Below are 24,566 nucleotides of genomic sequence, written 5' to 3'. Positions count from 1 at the left end.
ATCTCCGTTTAGAATGATAAGGTTCTATCTCCGTTTAGAATGATAAGGTTCTATCTCCGTTTAGGGCAGTTCAGAGATATTGAGCGTCAAAGTTTTTACATTCCATTATGTTCTGTGAGATGGAACCTTTGTATTTTATGAATTACTAACTCAAAAATGTCAACATTTAAAAAAAAAAAACACCACACAGGCATTAATAAACACCTAATGGATCAGATTATGTAAAAAACTAAATTTTGACAAAAATTGAGATAGAACCTTATAATTCTAACGTCACGGTGTGTGCTCACTGTGCTGCACAGCTCTAGCCCCCTCTACGCTTCAGAAAGGCGCATCGATATCGAAGGAGCGGTGGAACCTGCTGAACAACTCCCCAGGCCACGGACACCGGGAGAGGGAAAGCGCGGTGGCAGCGAGAACACGACACCTTCCTTCACCGCATTATATTATAGTAGTCGTGAGAGAATCAATTAGTACTCTGATTTAGAAAATCATAACCAACAGCGAAAGAGCAAAGGACTATTGATTCGTAAGGAATTGATTCATAAAGGTTTATCAGACGGGCTTTTGCTTTTATTTTTTTTATTTTTTTTGCCATAGGCTACAGTGGGTTGCAGTTGTGACTCGACTACCAAGGTGAAGGTGCCAGTTTTTGTGGACTTAATTTGGGTGAGTAAATTAAACATAATGCGATACGCTTTCACATTAGTTGTAAAGAAATGCCATCTAAACGGAGTCTAACGCTATCACTGTAACGAGCTGTTTCCACATCGCTGCTGCCTGCTGTTTGCTGTAGGATGCAAACGAGATGACTGCACTCTGATGTTGTTATTGTTGGGCCATTTATGCCACTTTTGCTATCACGCAGACAGGGATTTATCTGTTTGTTTATCACACAGACAGGGATTTATCTGTTTGTTTATCACACAGACAGGGATTTGTCACCAACTTTTCAGTCACTTGATGAAGCGCTTGAATGGAGGACTTCACACTTCACTGACAATCACTGCGTATACATGCAATATTACGCTAATAGTCCAAATAAACGAATACATTGAATAATACATCCTATGCCTGATGTAAACACTTCATTCGTTCCGAATTACATTTATTTTCGAATGGGTTATCCCCTAAACAGTTTGATAGGAGAATATTAGTTAATATTGGGCATCTCCCCCCCCCCCCCCCCTTGTCTTGTGGTACATAGTTGTGTGACACCCTAGCTGAGTCCTAATCTCAGGGGCTCTGGTGTGTTTCCATCAGGACTGTCCTTGACATTAGAGCCACTAGATCAGGGGCTTTACTGGCCTTGCTGTGGTCAAGTGGTCTACACTGGGAAACGTGTGGCATTAGATTAGATTAGATTAGATTAGGCTAGATTCAACTTTATTGTCATTGCAGAGTACTATCCCACAAAATGCAGTTTAGCATCCCACCAAAAGTGCAAATTGTGATATAAGGGCATGACATAATTATAATGGCTATATTCCATTATGAGCTATGTACAGTTAGGTAGGTCAGGGTGGAGGAGGAGCGGTTGTCCAACTTGACGAGCTAGGGTCTGTTGGTAAGGAAGTCTTTGATCCGGTTGCAAATCATATACACACACATACACACACAAATACAAATGTTATCCCTAAGGGGACCTCTATGTGGTGTTAGCATAGCATGACTGTGAGGATATTGATTTATTAACTGACTATTGATTTGATCCAGTCATTCTTCTATGGAATCACGCTTACACAGAAAAATTACCCCCAGGCATTATGTTCCGACATGTGTGTAGTATACAGATGAGCACAAATGCATGCAGAAACATGTACATACCTGTTTAGTTGCACATGCATGTGTACATACAGTGCCCTCCGTAGTTAATGGGAAAGTGGAGCATTTTTTCTTCTTTTGGAGGTATAATCCAAAAGTAGAGATTCTCAGCTTTTCTTTGATGGTACAATATTTCTTTACACACTTTTTTTTTTTTTACATAGTGCCCCTAAGTGCCACCAAAAGTAATGTCAAAATGAAGCACTAATGTTTGTGCATAGGCAACAACTCTGCAAAATACTCCTACCTGGTTGGAAAAGACACTGCATTTAACAACAAGCAACCATTCTACTGCCATGTGGGTCTTTCAATGTAACATTCAATGAAATTGTGAGCACATTGTCCCATTGCTCCGTCCAGTTCAATCCAAACCAGATTGGCTAATTTAAAATTCTCCAGACCTCCCAAAAAGGTGTGAGAATGACGTAATTTGCAGGCATGGCTACACAAGACTACTTCTCCGGTGATGTGTTTTTCTCCAAACGTTCCTCTCGTAATCACTCTGTTACATGATAATATTTGTCTAACCCTGACCCAAACCCAGACCTTTTGCCAGACCTCTCCACGCTTTTTTAGGTGCATTTAAATTGTAAATATACTGCTGTAACCCGAGGATAACTAGTGGTTTGCATCTACCCTCTGTAGTTGATGTATTATCTGGATAGTAGTCTCAGACACATTCACACCTCTCTCCTGAGGAGTGTTCCTGATCTGTGGGGCAGCTGTTGCTTTTTTTTTTTCCAGAATGATGTTGAGCATTCTCAAGTCATCCACTGTAGAAGTCTTCCGTGGCCTACCAGCCTCACCAGTGCTTTCTTTCTTTTTGATGATGCTCCAAACTGTTGTTTTTGGAAACTGTAAGGGTTTTGTCTATGTTTCTGATCATTTTCTCCCTCATATTTCAGCCTCATACCCTGAAATGGGGGACTATACAGAATTTGTACTTTAACCTTTTGACCGTTTGATCTCAAATCCATACTTTTGATAGAAAAAATGCTTCACCCATTATTTGCGTACATCCATACATATGCAAAGGCCTTAATGTGTGTGTGTGTGTGTGTGTGTGTGTGTGTGTGTGTGTTCACTGTGTTGCTTACAGCGGGTCTTTGGGCGTTTACTGATAAACGGGGGCTAATGCTGCCTGTGCAAATATTTACAGATCCAGGCCATGTTTTTTCTCTCCAACATCAGCAGGGAATGTGTGTGTGTGTGTGTTGTGTGTGTGTGTGTGTGTGTATGCATGTGTGTGTGTGTGTGTGTGTATGTGTGTGTGTGTGTGTGTGTGTGTGTGTGTGTGCGTGCGTTGTGTAATTCCACGGTTTTTTAACATTAACATAACATAAGCGTACCCATAGATCTGCTGCTGCTGGAATGACATGATTTCAGCCTTTGATCCATGGTCGAGATGGCTAGCAAGCTGCTAGCGAGCTACCCAGTATTTTAATGGTCAATGCAATGGCAACTTTGTGAAAAATATATATTTTTATGATTTATAATGTATTTCAGCATGTTAGCATGTCCAAGCTCAAACACTTTCCGCAAGCAGCGCTGAAATGAAAAACAGCTCTAAAAATAGTTTTGTTTCGCAATGAGACTATGGTGGGACAAATTAGACTATGTATGGGCAACACTCAAGTACAAAGCGCAGGACGTGTTTCAGTAGACGAGTGCTTTTAATCGTGTATCCTTCTGAGGAGAAGCAGCCAAGTGACACGTGATTATGATCGCTTCTAAATAGCATTTTTTGGACAGGTTATTTTCTTACATTGTTTGTAACAACAATTACATTGTTTACAAAAAGTTCTGTTATATCACTTTCATAGCATCTTCAACCACACAGACAGTGGTGCTGGACAAACACTCATAAGGCGTTTATTATATATATGCTCACATTGCGAGGCAGATTTTGTTTTTATGACGGTATTGAAACTGACACTATTGCTACGGTATTACGGTATTACCGCCCAACCCTATTTACCTGTGTGTGGCATTGTTCAGTGTGCACCATCCACAGAGCTTTAAAAGTGGTATAGTAGAACTAACCCAATGGCAACAGCAGGAGAATCCCCCATCATCTTTCATTGGTGTATCTTTCATCTCAAACCTCCCTCAAAAAGTTTCATCCTGTTGAGCGACTGTAATAAATACATGGAGAGTTCAGAAGATATATGAATCTGGCTTCCTGAGACCTGAAGTAGTATTGCCCTTACGCAACCATTGCCCACCACCACCACCATTGCCCCACCACTCTAATACACTCAGTATTTTCAATCATGAATGAACAACTTTGTTTGTGGATTAGTTGGGGGCCTTAGGGATATTTTGGTGCAAATTTGTGCAAAAGCACCAAATTTGGCCCAGATGTAGCTCAGAGTATGCTCTAGTGATTTAGCCAGGGCGCCCGAGCCAACGACAAATCAAATCAATATGGCCCCCCTCTGAAAAAGGTTTCGGCAATAACTTTTTAACCAAATGAACTAGAAATGCAAGCCTGGTGTCTATTTTATGTTTTTTTACTATTAGAAACACATTAGAATGCTTATATTCATGATTGGGTGTGTCTGGACCCCTAATTTGCATAATGCCATTTTTTTGTTTTGTATGGCTTTTGGGTCAGGTCGATTGGCAAATGTCAATGTCCTTGCTGTGACGTATTGCGTCGGTCTTGCAGGTGTGATGGGTGCCGCCAAATGCACTTCTGACATTGACATTCTCGGTTGCAGGTTGGCATCTTCTGTATTAGCTGCACAGGGTTTGAGGAACTCTGGACCATGGAGGACGATATCATTGAACACTCGTAAGGGTTCAGCAACAGATGTTGTGAGACAGTTGGACGGGAAGGAGCCGTCAAATGGGTGGGCTCGTTGTAAGCAGTACTTGTGTAAAACCAAGGCGGCCCTCATCAACAGAATTGCCTCATCCTGAGCTAATTGTTCCTCTTAGCCACTTGTTCCTTGTTTGCGATGTAGGTTTCCCTCCCCTTCTGGTGTTCACTCTATTCAGGCAGATAGCTGAGGAGATGTTGCTTGAATGTTGTTGTGTGGGGTTCATAATCAGACACAAACACCTGCGTTCTTTCATAAGGTTCCTGTAGAGTTGCCGTAATAGGAGATTGTGAAGGAGGATCTGAATCCTCAACCAGAGCAACAATTTGTGCAATAGTTAGATGGTCAAAGGTTGTCCCCCACTCACTGGTAGATGCTTCCCCTTCTGACACCCTGGCCTGGCAGTGTCATGAGATGCTTGCCGTTTTGCTGCATATCGCAACATGAGATAACATTTGGCATGTAGTACACACCTGCTGCATGCACATCGGAAGCTTGTGTAACTAATCTACCAAGAAGCTACAAATGTTTACAGGATTCTGCCCAGCTTTTCAGATTGGAATCAACATTATCTGTTACTGCCTTGTGAAGGTCATCCATATCCTCCCCCTCACATAGGCTATGACACAATGAATGCCACAGGCTTTGGGTTGACATGATCGAAGCTTTTTAGGACTCACTACTAAGGAGGAGCCAACGTATTATTGTTCGATTCCGGCCGGGGACATATCCTGCATGTCATCCCTCCTCTCTCTCTCACCCATCCTTCCTGTCTAAATCTTCACTGTAACTGTCAATATAAAGGAAAAATATGAGTGGGACTGCCCCACTCAGAAAAAATAACGTAATAAAAAAAATTAAAAAAATTGTAACTGTCTTTAAGTTCACGAGGTCTGGCCCTCCCACATGCTCCCCAACATTCAAAATGGGTCAATATTGGATTTGTTTTTTTTTCATTTTCAATTTCATTTTTTTCATTTTCGGGGAGCCACCATCTTGGTAATATGCAAATTAGGCGTCCAGACACACCCAATTATAAATATAAGCATTCCAATATGTTTCTAATGGCCAAGAAACATAAATAAGACACCAAGTTTTTATTTGAAGCTAATTTGTTTCAAAAGTTATAGCCAAAACCTTTTTCGGAGGGCGGCCATATTGATTTGGCCGCCATGGCGACCCCAGTGGTCGCTGGCTCGGGCGCCCTGGCTAAATCATTAGAGCATACTCTGAGCTTCATCTGGGCCAAATTGGTGCTTTTGCCAAACATTTGCACGAAGATAGCCTCATATAGCCCTAAGGCCCCCAACTAGATGTTCATTTTCAAAATAAGACTTCACGTGACATTGTCGCATGCATCCGTGCCTTGTAATCGCGTGATTGGCTAAAAATAGACAACTTATATGTTTGTGATCTTGGTTGCCAGGAATACATACATCAGTACCAGCTTACTGTAATTTATGTCACACACATTTTCTGCAAGTTTCATAGAGTGTCTCCAGTGACTTCATTAAGGCTGTGACAGGTTATAGTTGTGTTATTTATACATTATGACCACACACACACACACACACACACACACACACACACACACACACACACTCACTCACATACCCACACACACAGAAAAATAAATGATCTGTGCTATATAAATATCAAAGGCCATTGTTGCCGTGTCTAAGTTCAGATCAGGACACTGGCTTTTGTTCAAGTTAACATCCACACACACACACACACACGCACACACACACACACGCACGCACGCACGCACGCACGCACGCACGCACGCACGCACGCACGCACGCACACACACACACACACACACACACACACACATTATGGCCTTTGATCAATGCATATTTAAAAGGAAGTAGAAAGCTTGATTTAACTCAAGAAAGTGATACAAATCAATGGGTCTATTTACAGTTCAGGATGTGAAAGTTAATGTGTGTTTGTAGTAGTACCAGTAGTAGTGTGTGAATGCATTTTTCTGTTTTTATGTGTGAAAGTTAAGCTGTTACTACATGTTTTATGTTCACCTTGCCTTTCAAATGCTTCTCTTCAATGGTATCCATTAAAGGGACAATCCATCATTTCTAAACGCCAGCCCAGCCACATAAAGCTGAGGGATGGGTTTGGAGAAATGTGCCACTCTCAAATTCATAGACGGAACAAATATCTTTCAAGAATCAACATGGGTATATATACATTAATATATCCAAGAAAGGCATCACAAATGACAGTTTGTGTCTGTAAGAACCCCATTGGAGAGTATTTTCTATGACTGTATGCCAGGATTCTTCACACATCAGTAGCATAACACATTTCAGTCTCACTGCCTTCTCCCTTAGTGTACTGTACAGTATATGCCTCAGTGGAGTGTTATGGCTCTCTTGCGTTCACATTGGTCTGTGTATCATCCTGGATTCCATGGTCTGATTCGTGCAAATAAGCACGTCCTATCCTTCATATGATTTACATCTGTTAACCTTACACATACTGTATGTTCTGTCATCCCTATAACTTATATAGAATGCAGTAGACGTGGAGGACAACGAGGGAGAGAGAAAGAAGAGCATCAGAATGGCTGTTTTTAAACTACAGAATGTGGAGGACTACTATGAGATCGGAGAAGTGCTGGGCAGGTGAGAGAGTATAATCGTACAGAGTACTACTGTCTCTCCTAAAGACCTCTTCATCCCCACTACCCCCGGTACTGTTTCTCTACTGCAAATAACATTTAAAAATGTATGTAAATTAGTTGGTTTTTCTATTGATCTAAATTGAACATCATATGACATTTTGAACACACTGCTGCACAAAAAGTGTTGAAGTGTTATTAGGATTTAAAAAAATAATAATAATTAAACGCCCCCTTATTTAAAAAACAAAGAAGTAAACTCCAGAGACAAGTGTGTATGTTTAGACAGTTGTTACACTGCTAGGCCACACACATGTCAAATCTTTACTAGGAGGTTTGAGTAGAGATGCAGCTACAATGATGATCCTCAGACACCTCTTTTTTCTTTTCTTCTTTTTTTAAAGGATCTACTATCCTTCACTCTTTATGTTTCTTTATTTAGATAGGTAGAGGTTGTAGAGGTGGGGTTACATTGAGAGAGAGAGAGGAGAGAGCTATGACATTCACCACTCTGGCTCTAGACTAACCCTCAGTCCTCACCCAAAATAGTGCTGCTCTTCGTTTGGATCTATACTTGAAAAGTTGAGTGAAGTTAAAGTAGAGATTCTCAGCTTTTATTGAAGTGTTCTGTGGATGTTGCTATCACCATGCGGCCATTACAACACGTTTTAGACATAGTACCCTATTTTAATCCTTTGTATACAAAGTATACAACCCATTAACCACACCAACAGTTGGGTATCCTCTCTGGTGAAGGTCTGCCAGGCCTGTACTGCAACCATCTTCAGTTGTTTCTTTTGAGGAGGTTTTGCCTTAAGTCTCCTCTTTAGCAAATGCTTAAATGCAAAAGGATTTAAATCCAGATTGACTTGGCCAGTCCCTGAAAAGCTCCCTAGTTGCTATGGCTGTATGTTTTGGGTCATTGTCCTGCTGTATGATGAATTTCCATCTAATGAGTTTGGAGGCATTGGCTCGTTCTTGGGCTGAAGAAATGTTTCTGTACACTGGGGTTAGCGGTTACGTCAATCAATGAAGACAATTATTCAGGTCTATTGGAGGCCATCTATGGCTAAGCCATAACACCCCCTCCACCATATTTCACAGATGAGGTGTTATGCTGTTGGGCAGTTCCCTTTTTTCTCCACACTTTACTCCATCATTCTGGTACATGTTAATCTTTCTCTCATCTTTTTCCAGATGTCTGCAGGCTCTTTAGGTATTTTTTAGCAAACCATAATCCTGTTTTTGTGGTTTGTGTCTTGCAATGTCGCCTCTAGTTCTGCTAGTGAAGTTCAGGTTTTTCTTGTGGTGCACATTATTCGGTCATCCACTGTAGAAACCTTCCTTGGCCTACCAGTTGCATTTGCATTTGAGGTTTTGGTTATGTTTCTTCTAGATTCTTTTCTGATATTTCAGCCTCATAAAAGCTTCTGTTATGTCCCCAAATAATATCCAGGGGACGCGGCAAGTAATAATGAAATGAACCGGGGGACAAAGAGGCGGACAGGAGAATATAAATAAACCAAGAATCTATTGTATAACTTAAAAATAAACAGTTTTCAGAAAAACACTTAACTGAAAACTACTTTCAAAAACAGGGAGAAAATGATAGATTGTTTAACAAGGTAGAAGCCAATTAAAGTGGCCAAACACAATACTAACAGACACACTCCGTCTAAAAAATGAGTCACGGTTACTGACGCCAGTACACGCTACAAATTGTAGCAACACACAGAAATTCACTACAGTAGTAGCTTTAGCTGTCTAGCAACCAACACACAGGAACATACTACAGTAGTATCTGTCTAGCAACCAACACACAGTTGCCCACTGGCACCATCTGTTAGTTCCACCTGTCCTTTATCCTCCATCCTTGATGAGCGAGTGAATACAGATGTGCTCACTTATGCCATCACCATGGCGATAGGAAGGGGGAAGGACAATAACCTGGGAGAGACACAGGGAATAACAGAAACACACACACACAACCACATTACGACAGTAAACACACACCACACACACAACCACACTATGGCTGTAACAGCTTCCTTCATTTTTATTGATGTCTCTTTGGTCCTCATGTTGACAGACACCAATAGCAGACTCCAAAGGCAAACGCAAAGCTTAGAATCAATTGACATTGAGAGCTCTCTTATAACTGCAAAATTATGTGACGTAACACACCAGAAACAAGCCAATTGTCCCATCACTTTAGGGTACCCTGAAAAAGGGGGACTATGGAGAAAAGTGTTGTAATTTCTGAATGGTGCACCCAATATGTACAAAATACCATCATTGATTTCAAAACCACATTTTTGGAGTGTAGAGGCAAAAGAAGATATGTATGTGTATATATACAGTATGTATCCAATATGTACAAAATACCATAAAATAAAAGCTGATAATCTCTACAAATGTAATTGTTTGATTTCAAAGCCAAACCTTCAAAGGCAAAAGAAGAAAAAATGCTTCACTGTCCCACTACTTATGCAGGGCACTGTACGTACATATTTGACCCAGAGCAGTACCAACATGAAACCTGGGTGCCTGTCCTATATAGTTTTCTCTCCTTATCTGAACTTGATTGGAGCTTGGTACAATGGAACTAACGGGAATAGTCTGAAAAGTGCAAGCCCGCCCATCTACCACTCCAGGCAGGCTCAATCAAACCAAAGTATTCCAGAAAAGAAACCAAAGAAACCCATGTTTCCCACACCTCTCCCTCCCCATAGTGGTCACTTTGGGCAGGTGCGGGCAGTGCGGGAGCGCTCCTCGGGAGTCCGCTGGGCCGGGAAATTCCTGAAGCTGCGGAGGAGCGCCAGCAGCCGGCTGGGTATGGAGAGGAGGGCCGTGGAGAGAGAGGTGGAGATCCTGCAGGCGCTGCAGCACGCCAACGTCATGGCGCTAAGGGACGTGTTCGAGAGCCGCGCCGAGGTGGTGCTCATCGTGGAGCTGTGAGTATAGGATGGAGGGATGGAGAAAAGGAGATGGAGGATGGGGAGGAGAGGGTGTTGGGTGGAAAGAGTGAGGTGTTTGAGAGGAGGTGTTCATTCACAGCTTATTGTGGAGCTGTGAATGAAGTGGGATGTGATGAAGGGATGGAGAAGGAGGCACGAAGTGCTGCAACATGTCAACGTTATGGCAACAAAGCCCAACTTCTGTATCCACTGCGTGTTAGGAGCCTGTCTAGAAGCCTGTCTAGGAGCCTGTCTGTCTTTCTCTCTGCCTGTCCGATTATGGGATCTGTCTATCTGGCCCAATTGTTTAAAACTTTTGATCTGGATTCCGATTATTTGATCCAGGATCAGATCTTTTTTCTTTCTTTTTTTTCTGATCAGGATCAGCCAGCTCGATTTGATCCTCGATCAGAGAAAAGAATCGGGATCAATCTGATCCAGATTAAGTTTTGAACAACTGGTTAAGGTTACTCCCTTAGATTAGATTAGAAAAGAAAAGATTAGAAAAGAAAAAAATAGGAAAATGTAGGCAATGAAAAATTAAAAGGGCAAAGACCATAGGGAGTTAGAGAGACTTTGTAGGAAAGAAAGAGATAAAACTAGACTGGTGTTACTTCCAAGTGATGTTAGTCTAGAAGGAAAACTGATATGGGGCGAAAGTGAGACTCTGGATCAGAACAAAGCTGGATGACGTGTTTGGAACAGTGACAGGGTCTGTCTCTGTTGTGACGTGTGTGTGTGTGTGTGTGTGTGTGTGTGTGTTTGGTTTTGTGGTGGTCTGTTGTATATCGCATGGGTGTCAGACATGATTGCTCATAATGTGCAGATGCAATCATGCCGTGTCACATGTGTGTGCCTGTCTGTGTGTGTGTGTCTGTGTGTCTGCCCCCTCAGGACACAGTGGGTATGATAGAAAACATTGTGTGGATCACCTCACCTATCCTGTTTAATAGGAAGACGACGAGAATCAACTATCATTACTACCTCTAATCTTATATTCCACAGCCAGACACTGGCTCCCTATGGCCCCGCCCACGTCCTATACATATAGCAGCAATGCAGAGATCCACACATGTGTGAGACACACACACACACACACACACACACACACACATACACACACACACACGCACATAGAGTCACAAATGCAATCTAATGTAATCAGAATAAGTGTGCCGACTGAGGTTGTTTCTGTGCGTGTGTGTGTGTGTGTGTGTGTGTGTGTGTGTGTGAGATTGAGGGAGTGAGGGAGTGAGGGAGTGAGTTTGTGCCTTTGTGCTGGTTCAGTACTTGTCTGAGCTGTTAATGGAGCGGCCTGTATAGACAGTCAGAACTATTGACTTTCCTTGTAATTAGTAAGCAGCACTAATACAATCAACTTCCCATATTTTCTCTCTCTCTCCCTCTCTCTCTCTCTCTCTCTCTCTCTCTCTCTCTCTCTCTCTCTCTCTCTCCCTCTCTCTCTTTCTCTCTCTCTCTCTCTGTCACCCTCACCTTCCCCTCTCCTTCCCTCACTACGCCCCCTCCCTCCTCTCCATGCCACAGTATCAGCGGAGGGGAGCTGTTTGACTTCATAGCGGCGAAAGAGAACCTGTCAGAGGAAGAGGCCATCGAGTTCCTCAAGCAGATCCTGAAGGGGGTGGGCTTCATGCACAGCAAACGCATCACCCACTTTGACCTCAAGGTGAGAGCGGACACACAGGGGGCGCATGGTCCTCACTTCCTCTGTCCTCACACCCTCTGTCCTCACACCCTCTGTCCTCACACCCTCTGTCCTCACATCCAAATCACGATCAAATAAAGAGTCACTAGAAAGGGGGAAATGTGCTTTTAGTAAAGAAAATGGAGTGATGAACATGGGCAGGAAATAAATCAGCAAGAGAAAAGGAGCACAACAAGGAGCATTCGAGAAAGTAAATGTTTTCAACATATCAAAAGCAAAGGTAAGTAGTATAAAGTATAAAGTAAACACACAGAGTAAAAAGCAAATAAAGACCAATAACAATACTGTTCCTAATACTACGTAGTAGTAGGAACACTAATAATAATAATAATAATCACCCCATCTGCTCGTACCCTCCCACCCCTCTTGGCAGTTATATTATGATCCAATCCTTTTGAGAAGGGAGCGAAGACAGACAATTGGGACGCAATCACAGAAAAGGGGGAGATTTAATGGGTGTAGAAATTAGAGGTATTATAGACAAACGGGAAGGTGGTTCCCCCTATCTGGTGTGACCTACTAGGTTCAAATCATGGTCTTGTAGCTGGTGTGACCTACTAGGTTCAAACCGTGGTCTTCCATTAGACTGTGTTAGCCCGTGGAGCTAAAGCCCAGGCATTAGTTCTGGGAGCTAACGCAAGTCTTCAGATCTCAGGCAAGGTCCGTTATTATCATCCTACTGTGCTGTGGTACTGTACTGTGGTTCACTGAACCACCTCCACTACATGTTTATTAAAACTTCGGACACTCTTCTGACACCTTGATATTTTACATTGTTGAACGCTTCACGTAAGTAACGAGTGTTTCTCCTCTCTGTTCAGCCAGAGAATATCATGCTGGCTGATAAGACAGTGCCACACCCCCACATCAAAATCATTGATTTTGGGCTGGCCCACCGCTTCACACCGGGGGACGAGTACAGAAGTCTCTGTGGTACCCCGCAGTACATTGGTAAGAGGAACAACCCACATTCTCACAATGGTCACATGAACAATTAGAAGTCTATGTCTGATGTGGGTGTTTTCAGTGGTCTTAGAACATTTAATTGTGTACGGTATGTGTGATTGAGGAGCATGCAAGCGTGTATGTTTGATGTGTCTACTGGCTTTTGTGTCTTTCTTTCTGTCTGTCTGTCGGGCCTTATAGGATGACAGTTACAATATGCGGTTGGCAAAGACATTTTGGCTATGTATTGTCAATAGCAAAGCATATCTACTATAGATAGATAGATAGATAGATAGATAGATAGATAGATAGATAGATAGATAGATGGTTGAGAGGTTGAGAGTGGTATAGTTGGGTGTTGAAGTGGTTGAGAGTGGCTTCAGTGGGGTAGAACTGGTAGCCAAGAGAGTGCATTGTTGAGTAATCAGAATGTGTTCTGCAGGTTTCCTGTTGTTTTTATATAAGAGTCCGGAAAGTTCCACGGCAGTTGCAGTAACAAAAGGGCTCTAGGAATGTTGGCCTAAAATCAACATTCCACCATGTTAACCAGATGAGACGCTTTGGGGCTACAAAAAGCCTGTCGAAGAACAATATGTGGACTTGTTTAAGCAATCTCTCTTTATGTCTATCTGTCAGTCTTTATTTAGCTTGAACCTTGTGAAACCTGCGCAGGTTGTCATGGAGACAACAAACGGGTAGTGGTGGTGGTTATGGACAGGATGTGACGTCAGAGCGTGCGGTGTGGGAGCAGGGGGTAGTGAGAGAAGGCTTCTGGCTAGGTGAGAAGTTTACATAGGCCCAGCAGGAAATGCAGGGGGGAACATGTTACAACTGAGTCACAGAAACACTGTAAAAAATTCTGCAGTAGAATGAACCCATATCTCTCTATCTATTTGTCTATTTGACTGTCTGTCTTGTGTGCAATATTGTGCAATAGACATTTGTGTGCATCTTACAGTGTTACTCAAATACAATGAGCTGCTGTATCTGTGGCACTTGCAGACAAAAGAACAAAAGTCATTCACGCTTCTACCTGCTACCGACCTGTATGTTCGAAGGGGGTGAACCACATGTTTCTCTCTTAACACTCTTTCATTTCCTTTCTCACTGTTATACAAATATATCATTTTGTCAGTTATCCCTTTTGCACATTCATGCAAAACATTACAAATGTTGGAACATACAACATTTTTAAGCACCTACCATTTCTACACAGTTTATATGACAACAATAACATTTGTCCAGAAATATTAGTTTCTAATATCAGAGTTGAAAACAAGTAATTTCTCCATGCGTGTTTCTCTAAATGGTACACATACAGGGCTCAGCCACAGGGGAAGGTCCAGGACACCTGACAGTCTGGTCTTTTAGAAAGGCATTTGATGCAAATCTAGGTTATATTATATTATACCACAGTTAGTTCCGACCAAGTCATTTGATTGGATTTGATTGGACAAGAGGCATTCCATGAGTGCTGATATACAGTATAACAGCACTGGGACTTTATGTATCACTCCGCCGCACAGATGTTCTACTAAATGACCGTTAATTAGACTTCATTGTTTGTGTTCAGGTTACTAGGCAACAGTCCATTTGTAGTTCAGTTGCGGGACTATTTTAATTTTATTTTTATGATTAAATAAACAAACAAATCATAATCTGTTGTCGCTTATTACTGTTAACTAATAAAAGGCGCTTGTAGAACTGTTGTATAAAAGCAATATCACACTCAAGGTCGTGCTGTTATACTGAATATCAGCACGGCTGTGATTGCCTGCGGCCTCGTACCTATGACCGAATCACAGCTCACAACACTTACTTGTTCTGTGTTCATATTATGGCCATCTGACTCCACAGGCTGGGGTGTGTTATTTGGCATCATGGAGGCTTCTTCAAAACTTTAATTTCTCCCAGGAAAATGTGGTTGCTAGCTATGGTATCAGGTCCCTCCCTGGCAGCTCTACTGTAGCCTACAGACACTGTCAGTGCCTTACAGAACCAATGCTTTTTACAAAATGATGTGCTTACCAAACTGTACACAGTGAGGGTGACTTTCGGCCTTGTTTAACTGCATGACCGACACTCATGTTGCAGAGTAAATTGTTTTAATTTCTCTTCATCTCTTGGTTCTTAATCCTGCCCTATCCATTATCACCATTATTACAGTATTGCTCTGTATTGGGTATTGGGTATGATTATGCGTGTTAGACTTTTAATGGTCCATTATCATCATTTTTGCACAGATTTGGGAAACTAAGGTTCTGTGTACTAAAACGAACAAATACAAGAGAGGGACGAGTCAACAACACATTTTAAGTATGATTTGTCAGAATATGAGCTTTTACAACTAGTGCACAGATAAACGTGCAATGAATAATGACATTTCTGCTATTTCACTCCTCCCCCCATCCTCACTCCCTCCCAGCCCCTGAGGTGATCAACTATGAACCCCTGAGTGAGGCCACTGACATGTGGTAAACCATTTTACATGTTACTATGAGCAAATATGTGCATTATACTGACAAATTAAACTATATTCATTTTCATTTGTATCTAAGTTGTTCATAAGACAAAGACGGATACCATAGGCCCTAACACTCCTGGATTAACCATGCAGTAGTCATAGTTGTGGTAGGCTAGATGTAGTTCTTCTTGTTTTGAATACAGTCTTTCATTACTCTTTGTATCTCTTGTCTATACAGGAGTATTGGCGTCATAACCTACATATTGTGAGTATCCAAAGATAAGCTGACAGGTTGAACTTCACTGTGGATGCAGTATTATTACACTGTTAGCTAGTATCTAGCTCCCTAATGTCTCCCTAATACCACCCTATTTTACAGGTTGAGTGGCATGTCCCCTTTTCAAGGAGATAATGATGATGAGACACTACTGAACATTGTGGGGATGATCTACGAGTTTGAGGAGAACTATTTCAGCCAGACCAGTGTCATGGCCAAAGACTTTATTGAAAAACTGCTGGTTAAAGACCCAATGTAATCAAACAATCTATTACTCATATTTTGATATAATTTATATGTGACACAGTCTGGTCATTTGGGCCGCAAGTCGGCAACCAATCAAAATGTTCCGACTTTTATTTTGAAACACGGAAATACTTTTCAACGTTTTTTGAAAATCACAACACAAACTCGCTAGTCAAGCCAAAATACTGCAATGCAATGGATTCGGTGAGTAATTCCCACTACTACCTAGTTAACTATAACATTACTTTACATTGTCAGCAGGCTCACAAAACAAGCTGTGTTAGTTGATAAGCGAGTGTGTCATTATAAAAAATGTGTTAACATTTTTCGAAAGAAAAGTCCGAACATCAAATCAGATGCTGACTTGCGGACCGATTGACCAGACCGTGTCACATATGATTACAATACATTTGTTGATTAATATCAGTACACATCTGTATAGTACTAGTAATTCTGTGATTATCTCCTCAAACAGAGAGAGAATGACAGCAGAGGAATGTCTACTACACCCTTGGATCAAGGTGAGAGAATAGAGTGTGTGAATGTGATACAATAATGCACAATTAGTTGGAACCCGGTGAAGAGACTAAGTATGGGCCATGTGTTTACTCTCTGTATAGTCTCTGCAAAACGGCTGCATCATATTATTAAACATATTAAATGATATGATATTCCCTTGTGCTTTAGCCCCTGACCCGCAAACAGGCAGCCAACAGGAGCCGCTCGTCCATTAACATGAAGAACTTCAAGAAGTTCAACGCCAAAAGGAAATGGAAGGTGAGACTGTCTAAGGTTGCATCCCAATAGTCCAAACTGACACATCTTTATCCTGGGGTCTGATATCCCTTTACTGCACACAAACTTAAGCGGGGTACACACATAAGGATTTTCTGCGATTTCAGCGATTTTCGGATGGCTGAAAACAACAGAAAACGCCCGGTTATCAGATGGCTCTTAACATTTTCCTATAACAGAATCCTGGGGTGTGAGGTGTGTTAAGAGTCAATCAATTGTCAATTGTCAATTGTCTCTCCCGACAACCTGCTTGGAAAATGGGCGTGGCCGGCAATCGTAAATGTGAAATGTGTTCAATAATTACGACCAGAAATCATAGGGTTGCCAGATTGTTTGGTGGAATTAGCGGTTTTAGACTGTGGTTAGGGTGGAAAATGTCATTTCCATCTGGCAACCCTGCTCATGAGTCCAACTATAACGTAGCCAATCAAGAAGCGAGCTGACTTCTTCTTTTCGTTATTCAGCACTTTATTTGCACTGTCGCACATGGTTGTCTCGTACAGGTCAGTCAGGGTACTACGTTAGATAATAATAATAATAATAATAATAATAATAATAACTTTATTTGTATAGCGCTTTTCCTGCAAATGTTGCGGCTCAAAGTGCTTTAATCATTATATAATCTTAATTTAATTATTTTGTAATTTAAAGGCAATATTAAAAGGATGGGTTCACGCGAGATTTCTGGCTTGGGGAACGAGACTCTAGAGAGTCCGGAATCTGTCGTTCCCCAAGCCCATTTTCCGAGCAGGTTGTCGAATTGATTGACTCTTAACACACCTCACACCACCGCTGGACTGGCCATACAATCTTTCTGCCCGCTGGCAGATGGGCCGCGCTAGTTTTGGGCCGGTCGGGCCGCCTTGGCCCCCCCCCCCCCCCCCCCCAAAAAATAAATTAAAAAAAATAATAATAATTTGCACGGCCCAAAATAGCGCGGCATCAACTAGCGCTGAATCAAGCGGCGGCCCCCGTTTATACTAACACATGGGCTGGCCCAATCACACACCTGCTGTCCATCGGCCCCCTCCCCCACTCTGATCCCTCGGCCGACAACCCAAGTACAGTGTCATGTCCGTAGATAAGATAGTGAAAGGGGGTGCCCAGAAAACTAGGGAGAAAAAAAGTAAGAAGCTAGCAGAGGATGCCTCAAAATGTCAGAAACTGACAGATATGTTCTCTGCATCGACTGTGGGGGCTAGGCCTACTACAGCTGCGGCTGCCACAGCAAAATCGTTACCGCTAACTAACGTTAGCAGTAGCACTGATGTGCCGTTAGCAATTGAGGAGGAGACAGAGGACACAGCGAGAGAGGTAAGCAATGTTGTTACTTGGTTTTACAAAAGCAAAGTTATGTTAGTCGCTTGCATTGGCCAGATTAAGGGAGCAGCAGCAGAGAATGTCTTATGACTTATGCTAACCCGTACAGGCAGCATGATTGCATTGCGCTTCACCAGGACTTGGCTGGAATTCATGCACACACACAGTGATCTCTCTCGTGGTGTAACGTTAGTGCTGCTTGGCTGTGGACTCTATAGCTAACGTTAGATGGGGGTGTTCTGCATTTTGTGACTTTCTATTTTGTTGCTAGCTAGCAAGTTGAGGTATCACTGTCACTGACATAAATGCAATACCAACAATGGGTGTTAATAATACTTTTTATTTGAAAATAAAAATATTTAAAAAAAAATCTACACTAGCCTAGTTCAGAACTAATGAATGCTTTTTATTGCATGGAGAAATAAAACTCATGCAGTCTGCAACCCAATAATGTTGTCTTGCAACCTTCCATTTGAAATGACTGGGCTTCTGGTGTAACATAATGCAATCATGCAGCCTGTGTGTACATGTAAATGAGAACTTTGCTGATTTTGACAACCAGTTAGTTTACTTCTCTGTCCATGTCTTGTTGAACCAGGTTGAGCTGCTGCTGCCCTCCCCAGAAAAGCAGAGTGTCAGGGAAAGAGAGGAAAAGGAGAGAGAAAAAGATGAAACAGAGGAAACAGAGTGCCACGTTCAGGACTTCAATTACTTTGCCTGTCCTGAGCCTTCCATGCTAGATCACTTTTTAGATTACCACCCTCAGCAGAGAACCCAAAATACAGCGGCACAAAAGTATTTCACATGTGCAGATGGCACCAGTAGGACGTGGCTCACATATTGCGAAGAACAGCATACATTGTTTTGTTTTGTCTGTATGGCATTTGGCAATAGCACTGACCCCAGAAAATGTATTACTGGAATGACAGGATGGAGACGTGCGCAACAGAATGTGGAGGAGCATGAAAAGAGTGCTACACACCGAAAGTGTGCTGAAGCCTATTTTCTAAGAAGTAGAAAAGGAGATATCCAGAGCAAGTTTGCTGGCAGTCAGATGTCTGCTCATAGGCAGCAAGTAAGAAAGAAACGCCAGGTTTTGGAGTGTGTTGTGGATGTGGTGAAGGTGATAGGCAAGAGGGGCTTGAGCTACATAGGGGTTTTTACAAATGGTATATTCAACAGACTGCCAGCATGTTGATCGGCGGTGTCGGACCGATTGTGTTGGGCCGGTCTGAGCCACATGGCAGGGCCTAATTTGTGTCCCAGTCCAGCCCTGCCTCACACCACAGGATTTTGTGAAAATCCTTATGTTTATGTTTATGATTTTCTGAAAATCCTTATGTGTGTACCCCGCATTAGTTAGTTGGCAGCACACTGTTGCTGCATGACGGCACCCTTCTCCAAGACCGTGAGGACAGAGTCAGGCCACACAGCTGAAGCCTTTTCCTCCTGTGTGGTCCTGCAGTATTGGTGTAATTGTGACACCTTTATTTTATGATAATGCATCTCCGCATATCAAAAATCTCTCCCTCTCTTTCTATCCTTCTATAGATGTCCTATAACATGGTGTGGGCGTGTAATCGGCTGTGTCGCCTACAGCTGCTGTGTAAAACCAGTGCCAAGGAGGATCAGGAACTGGTGAGAGAGAGAGAGAGAGAGAGAGAGAGAGAGAGAGAGAGAGAGAGAGAGAGAGAGAGAGAGAGAGAGAGAGAGAGAGAGAGAGAGAGAGAGAGAGAGAGAGAGAGAGAGAGAGAGAGAGAGAGAGAGAGAGAGAGAGAGAGAGAGAGAGAGAGAGAGAGAGAGAGAGGGGGGGGAGAGACTGGCATAATAATAATGCTGATATGAAACTGTGTCTGTGTCTGTGTCTGTGTCTGTGTGTGTGTGTGTGTGTGTGTGTGTGTGTGCGTGTGTGTGCGAGTGTGCGTGTGCGTGCGCACACATGTGTCTGACCTCTACATCATCTCCACTTGTCAGAGGAAGTGTGAGAGCGACCAGGAGGACACAGAGACCAAACCTGCCTCTCTCCTCCGTCGCAGACTGAGCAGCAGTTCCTGAAAGTGGCCTACGGGGGGCACTGGCACACAACACAGATTCACCTGGACTTTCTACCCCACCATCAAAGGTCTCTCACATTATAACAGCAAGACCAGTATTGCACCAGACAAGCTGTTGCACCAGACAAGCACCCGACCACCACAGCAAGCTGCCATAATTGTTTCCAAGGACTATGCTGTTCTCAATGGGGGGACCACACCCTCTGCTCGGCCGCCCCTCACCTCTGGAATGAGCTTCTGGAGGACCTCGAGACAGCCCAGACACTCCTCCTTAAAGTAAATCCTTAGACAGGCCTGCCTGAAGTCTTTTTGTTTTTGTGTTTTTAATGCAGTGTGGAAACGGTCACTAGCAATTAATACAATTAACATGTAGCATGTAACATTTTTCACCTAACATGTTTTTCAGTCTGTGCTGAGTTTTGAGTGATTTGAGTGATCCCAGTGATACAAACAATTATGTAAAGGTTTTGTCTGAATGGCAAACTTTGGATTGATCAACTTTATTGGAATTTAATTTTATAGCTACAATGTTACTTATGCCTTACCGTAGCCAACAAGGTGACACATCCTAATTTGAGGTGTAGCCTAAATGTTTCAATCAGACGTTTCTGTAAATAACCCATTGATTAAAGTCAATTGGACATTTGCGAGAATATTCTAGTGAAGTGCCGTGTATGTTTGGCTCGATTGGCAGTTGGCTAATGTTTTACTTTTTCGTATGTATTTTCCTTCTCTACTGCATGTTCTATGAAAGGTCATAGACTTTTTTACATAACAATGTTATCTAGCTACGTTTCTTAGATATTGACATTTCAATAGACAGTAAGTAACTCAAAGGTTACACTGCTTGAGGGTCATGGTCAGCAACAAGGCTACCTACAAGGTATGGTTGTTGGTTTATGCTTAAAGTTGATAGATTAAGTAATCCCTCTAAAAGTGACTTTTTGCAACCCCATTATACAATCTGTGTTTCTGAATGATTCATAAGGCGTTAACTTGAATTTTGTTAAAGGTGGGACTGATCATTTAATTATGAGTTATGTTATTATTATTATTATTATTATTATTATTATTATTATTATGATTATTATTATTATTACATATAGACCTATATGGTCAGTTATCAGTGGTGGATGAGAATGATGAGGGAGCAACAGCCCCAAAAACATTCTCTAGGATTCTGCTCAGTGTAAGAGCATTAGTCCTATGCAATAATGCTTCTTAAACAACCATAGATTTTTATACAAGCTTGAGAATGTAAATTCAGTGACATTGTAAACTGGAGCTTGCATGACAATGAATAACTGTTCATGTATTGTTTACACATTATTCATCCATATATGTAGCTCTTACTGTATGCGTTTGACATGACCATTCTGAAGGATTTCAAACTAAGGTGTAGGGAGCATTTAAATTCCCTTTTGATGATGTGATAGGTCAAACATTTAGTTGTGCTTTTTGAAGGGTTTTTATAATGTTTTTTTATAATGTTGTGAGAAGAATGACATTTGTGTTCAACCTGACAACCATCCCCTTATGGATCTTTTAATAGCTGTGTGAATTGTATGATGTAATAAAAATGTAATAAAACATGCAATAAAAAAACATATAAGCACAAGAACAATCTTTATATTATTTTACTATGCTGTGTTTCCAATTGTGAAAGCCTGTAGTTAGCTATTTGGCTTCTACCTAACTGAGTCATCAGTTTCTATGTTGCATGACGTAGCCTATTTAAACCATGAGAGCGAGATAGTCGGTGAACTGGAACCTGTGGCTATGGTAACATGACAGTGTGGCTGAAAACAACAATCCACCATCCACGGTCAACATTACCCTTAGTAAGAGCCTTACTTCACAATCCACTGGCTTTATACTCTTTATGGAGAGGACCAACATCTCAACAAGTTCAACCTGACAGAAACCAACGTTTCAGATATTTTATTCCAGATTTTTCAGCCTAATAATGGTTTGCAAGAGGAAAGTTCATAACTAAGAATGTATTCTGAAGTGTACAGAAACATATTGTCTGCATCTTGTGGACCAAATTCATTGGATGGCGCTTCATCATAGAGTAAGACGAGGATCGAAAACATACTGCCATAGCAACTAGGATGTTTTTCAGAGACAAAAAGTGTAAGGTTCTTGACTGGTCAAATCAATCTTCAGATTTAAATCCAATTGAACATTCATTTAATTTTCTGATGATAAGATTTTAGGCAAAAGGACCTAAATACAAACAACAACTGAATATGGCTCCAGTACAGGCTTCACAGAGCATCACCAGATAATTTACCCAGCATCTGGGTCACAGACCTCACAGAGTTATTACATGCAGGATTGTGAAGCAAACACGAAACATACTTAAGACATTAGAGGAATCTGTCTGATTGCTTTTGGTGCCCTGAAATATGGAGACTTTTTTTTAAATAAAAGGTGTTGCAATTTCTCAAAGGTGAAACAAACATATTTTGACAATCTGTAATTAAACCTCATAGTAATTGTTTGATTTCAAATCCAAACTTTTGGAGTATTGAGCCAGAAGAAGAAAAAAATGCTTACACTGGCACTGTATATATATTTTCTTACTTATTTTTCTTTTTATTATTGTATATATCAATTAAAATTGTATTCAAGCGACAGCACATCTCAGTGAGTCATATCACTGTGAATTAAATGTTTTGACTCCTATGCTGGGTGTGGTATCATCTCCTTTTTCTCATTGCAAAACTCTGTCACTCCATCATAGGAATACTGTGCAGGCTGGGGATACTGAAGACATTCCGCCTGCTTCCGGAACAGCTCCAGATCCAATTCTGCCAGTGAACTGGTCTTCCCAAAGATATAGAGAGTGCGGATTTCACCGACGGTGCCACTGATGGTGCTGTTGAAGTGCATGATGAGACAGTCTGGGCACATCTGCAGGGTGTGCACCGTGGAAGTCACATTCTCATCTGGGAGACAAAACACATGGTCACACTCAACATAAAATATTATTGTAGAATATAATTGCATAACAGATGATGCCCTAGTAGGCAAGCCAGTATTTGACTTACGTGTGACTTGAAAGGTCATATTGTGGTAAGTCATATTGACGGAGGAGTTGAGGCATTTTCCATCACTGGAAGAGATATGATATGATAGTTGCTATAGATACATTTAAATAACATTCTCTGGAACACTTTCATTACAGTAGAGCATAGAATTAAAATGGTGCATAGTGCATTATAAGACATGTTATATAAGCATGTACAGTATGTCTTATGTCATCTCATAATGATTCTGAGCAGCCGTTCTGCGTCAGATAAAAAGTATTATAGACAGACATAACATATCTAACATAATGTATACTGAAGACATAATAAGGCATCATACATGCCTATAATGACCCACTTTTGGCCAAGCAGAAGACGAGATACAATTCTGAAGACTTACATCAAGTTTCCCTGGTTGAGAAGGACAGTCTCAGTGTGTGAAGTGGGCAGAATTTCTATCCAGGAGCTCTCTGTCTTTCTTAGAATGGATCCAAATAGCTCATGATCTGAAAAACCCTCCAAGAATATCCACTTACCAAAGACCTATGGGAAAACGTGTCTGTTATGGTCTTTCAGTTCTAACAAATATATATATATATATATATATATATATATATTTATATATAAATTAATTCACAGATTGATAAATCATCTACTATTTGCAATGAGGAACTTCGGCTTCAGTTCAAAATGGAACACGAATCTCCAAACACCACTCTATGTTGACTGGAATCAGGTAAAACCAGTCACCTTATGACGGTCCTCAGGAGCGAGACGTTTCATCAGATGAGTGCAGTCATCCTGGGCCAGGGCCGCAGAGCTCACGAGCAGGGAGACGGTGTACAGGACACACACGGTGAAGATACAGGCCGGCATTGTAAATAAGAATGTTGTTCTTAATTGTCTCGCCTGGTAAAATAAAGGTAAAATAAAAATAAAAAAGATGTTGCCTTTATGCGGGACTTTTACGACACGAAGCAGAGCCTTGGTTGTAAAGGGACAAACATGACCACTATTTAAAGGGGCTTGTTTGTGTGTTTCAAATGCGTGTTGTTTCCAAAGTGATGCAACTCTAAAATTACCCCAGATTCCCCCAGACTACCAGAGTCCAACTGCGATGTCAATGCGGGGCGGATTTAGGATCGTAGGAGATCCAGGGCTTAGCCCAGAGGGAGAATATAATGTGCGCGCGGAGCGCGCCGGAAAAATTTGCCTTCAACCTTCAACTTACCACCACCTTAAAGCGGACAAGAGGCACTGGAGAACACATATACATTCACACCCTTTAATGAAGCAAACTAATTGTGGTGGTTCTGGGCACAGAGGGAGGTCAGCACACGTAGCTCCCCCTGTCAGTCACCATCATTTATATTTGTATAGAATTACATAATTGATGGGCTGAGGCTAGTTATATTACAGTATGTATATCAGGGCAGACTCTGTGCTCACCACTTATATTG

At 41.7% G+C, this 24,566-nt stretch overlaps 2 protein-coding genes across 2 annotated transcripts; one reads left to right on the top strand and one right to left on the bottom strand.

The window, feature by feature from the left end:
- The first annotated feature begins 629 nt into the window (after window positions 1-629).
- On the top strand, window positions 630-21,599 carry LOC308166054 (death-associated protein kinase 2). The gene is made up of 12 exons (XM_080540294.1): window positions 630-669; window positions 7,182-7,294; window positions 10,023-10,244; window positions 11,793-11,931; window positions 12,792-12,921; window positions 15,341-15,389; window positions 15,618-15,644; window positions 15,759-15,911; window positions 16,378-16,423; window positions 16,590-16,679; window positions 19,569-19,655; window positions 19,992-21,599. Exons 2-12 carry the CDS (start codon window positions 7,233-7,235, stop codon window positions 20,070-20,072), a joined length of 1,086 nt encoding a protein of 361 aa, XP_080396420.1. The 5' UTR covers window positions 630-669; window positions 7,182-7,232; the 3' UTR covers window positions 20,073-21,599.
- A 650-nt stretch (window positions 21,600-22,249) lies between these two features.
- LOC308166600 (saxitoxin and tetrodotoxin-binding protein 2-like) lies at window positions 22,250-24,142 on the bottom strand. Its single transcript, XM_080540929.1, has 4 exons — window positions 23,857-24,142; window positions 23,507-23,649; window positions 23,128-23,192; window positions 22,250-23,025 (listed from the first exon to the last, which is right to left on the bottom strand). The coding sequence occupies exons 1-4, from the start codon at window positions 23,980-23,982 to the stop codon at window positions 22,760-22,762; spliced, it is 600 nt and encodes a 199-aa protein (XP_080397055.1). The 5' UTR covers window positions 23,983-24,142; the 3' UTR covers window positions 22,250-22,759.
- Window positions 24,143-24,566: the final 424 nt, after the last annotated feature.

The sequence above is a fragment of the Nansenia antarctica genome (assembly GCF_963989245.1).
Source record: "Nansenia antarctica genome assembly, chromosome: 10".
In the NCBI taxonomy this organism is placed as follows: domain Eukaryota; kingdom Metazoa; phylum Chordata; class Actinopteri; order Argentiniformes; family Microstomatidae; genus Nansenia; species Nansenia antarctica.
Note: the sequence above shows the minus strand (reverse complement) of the source record. Positions and strands in the feature narration are given on the sequence as shown.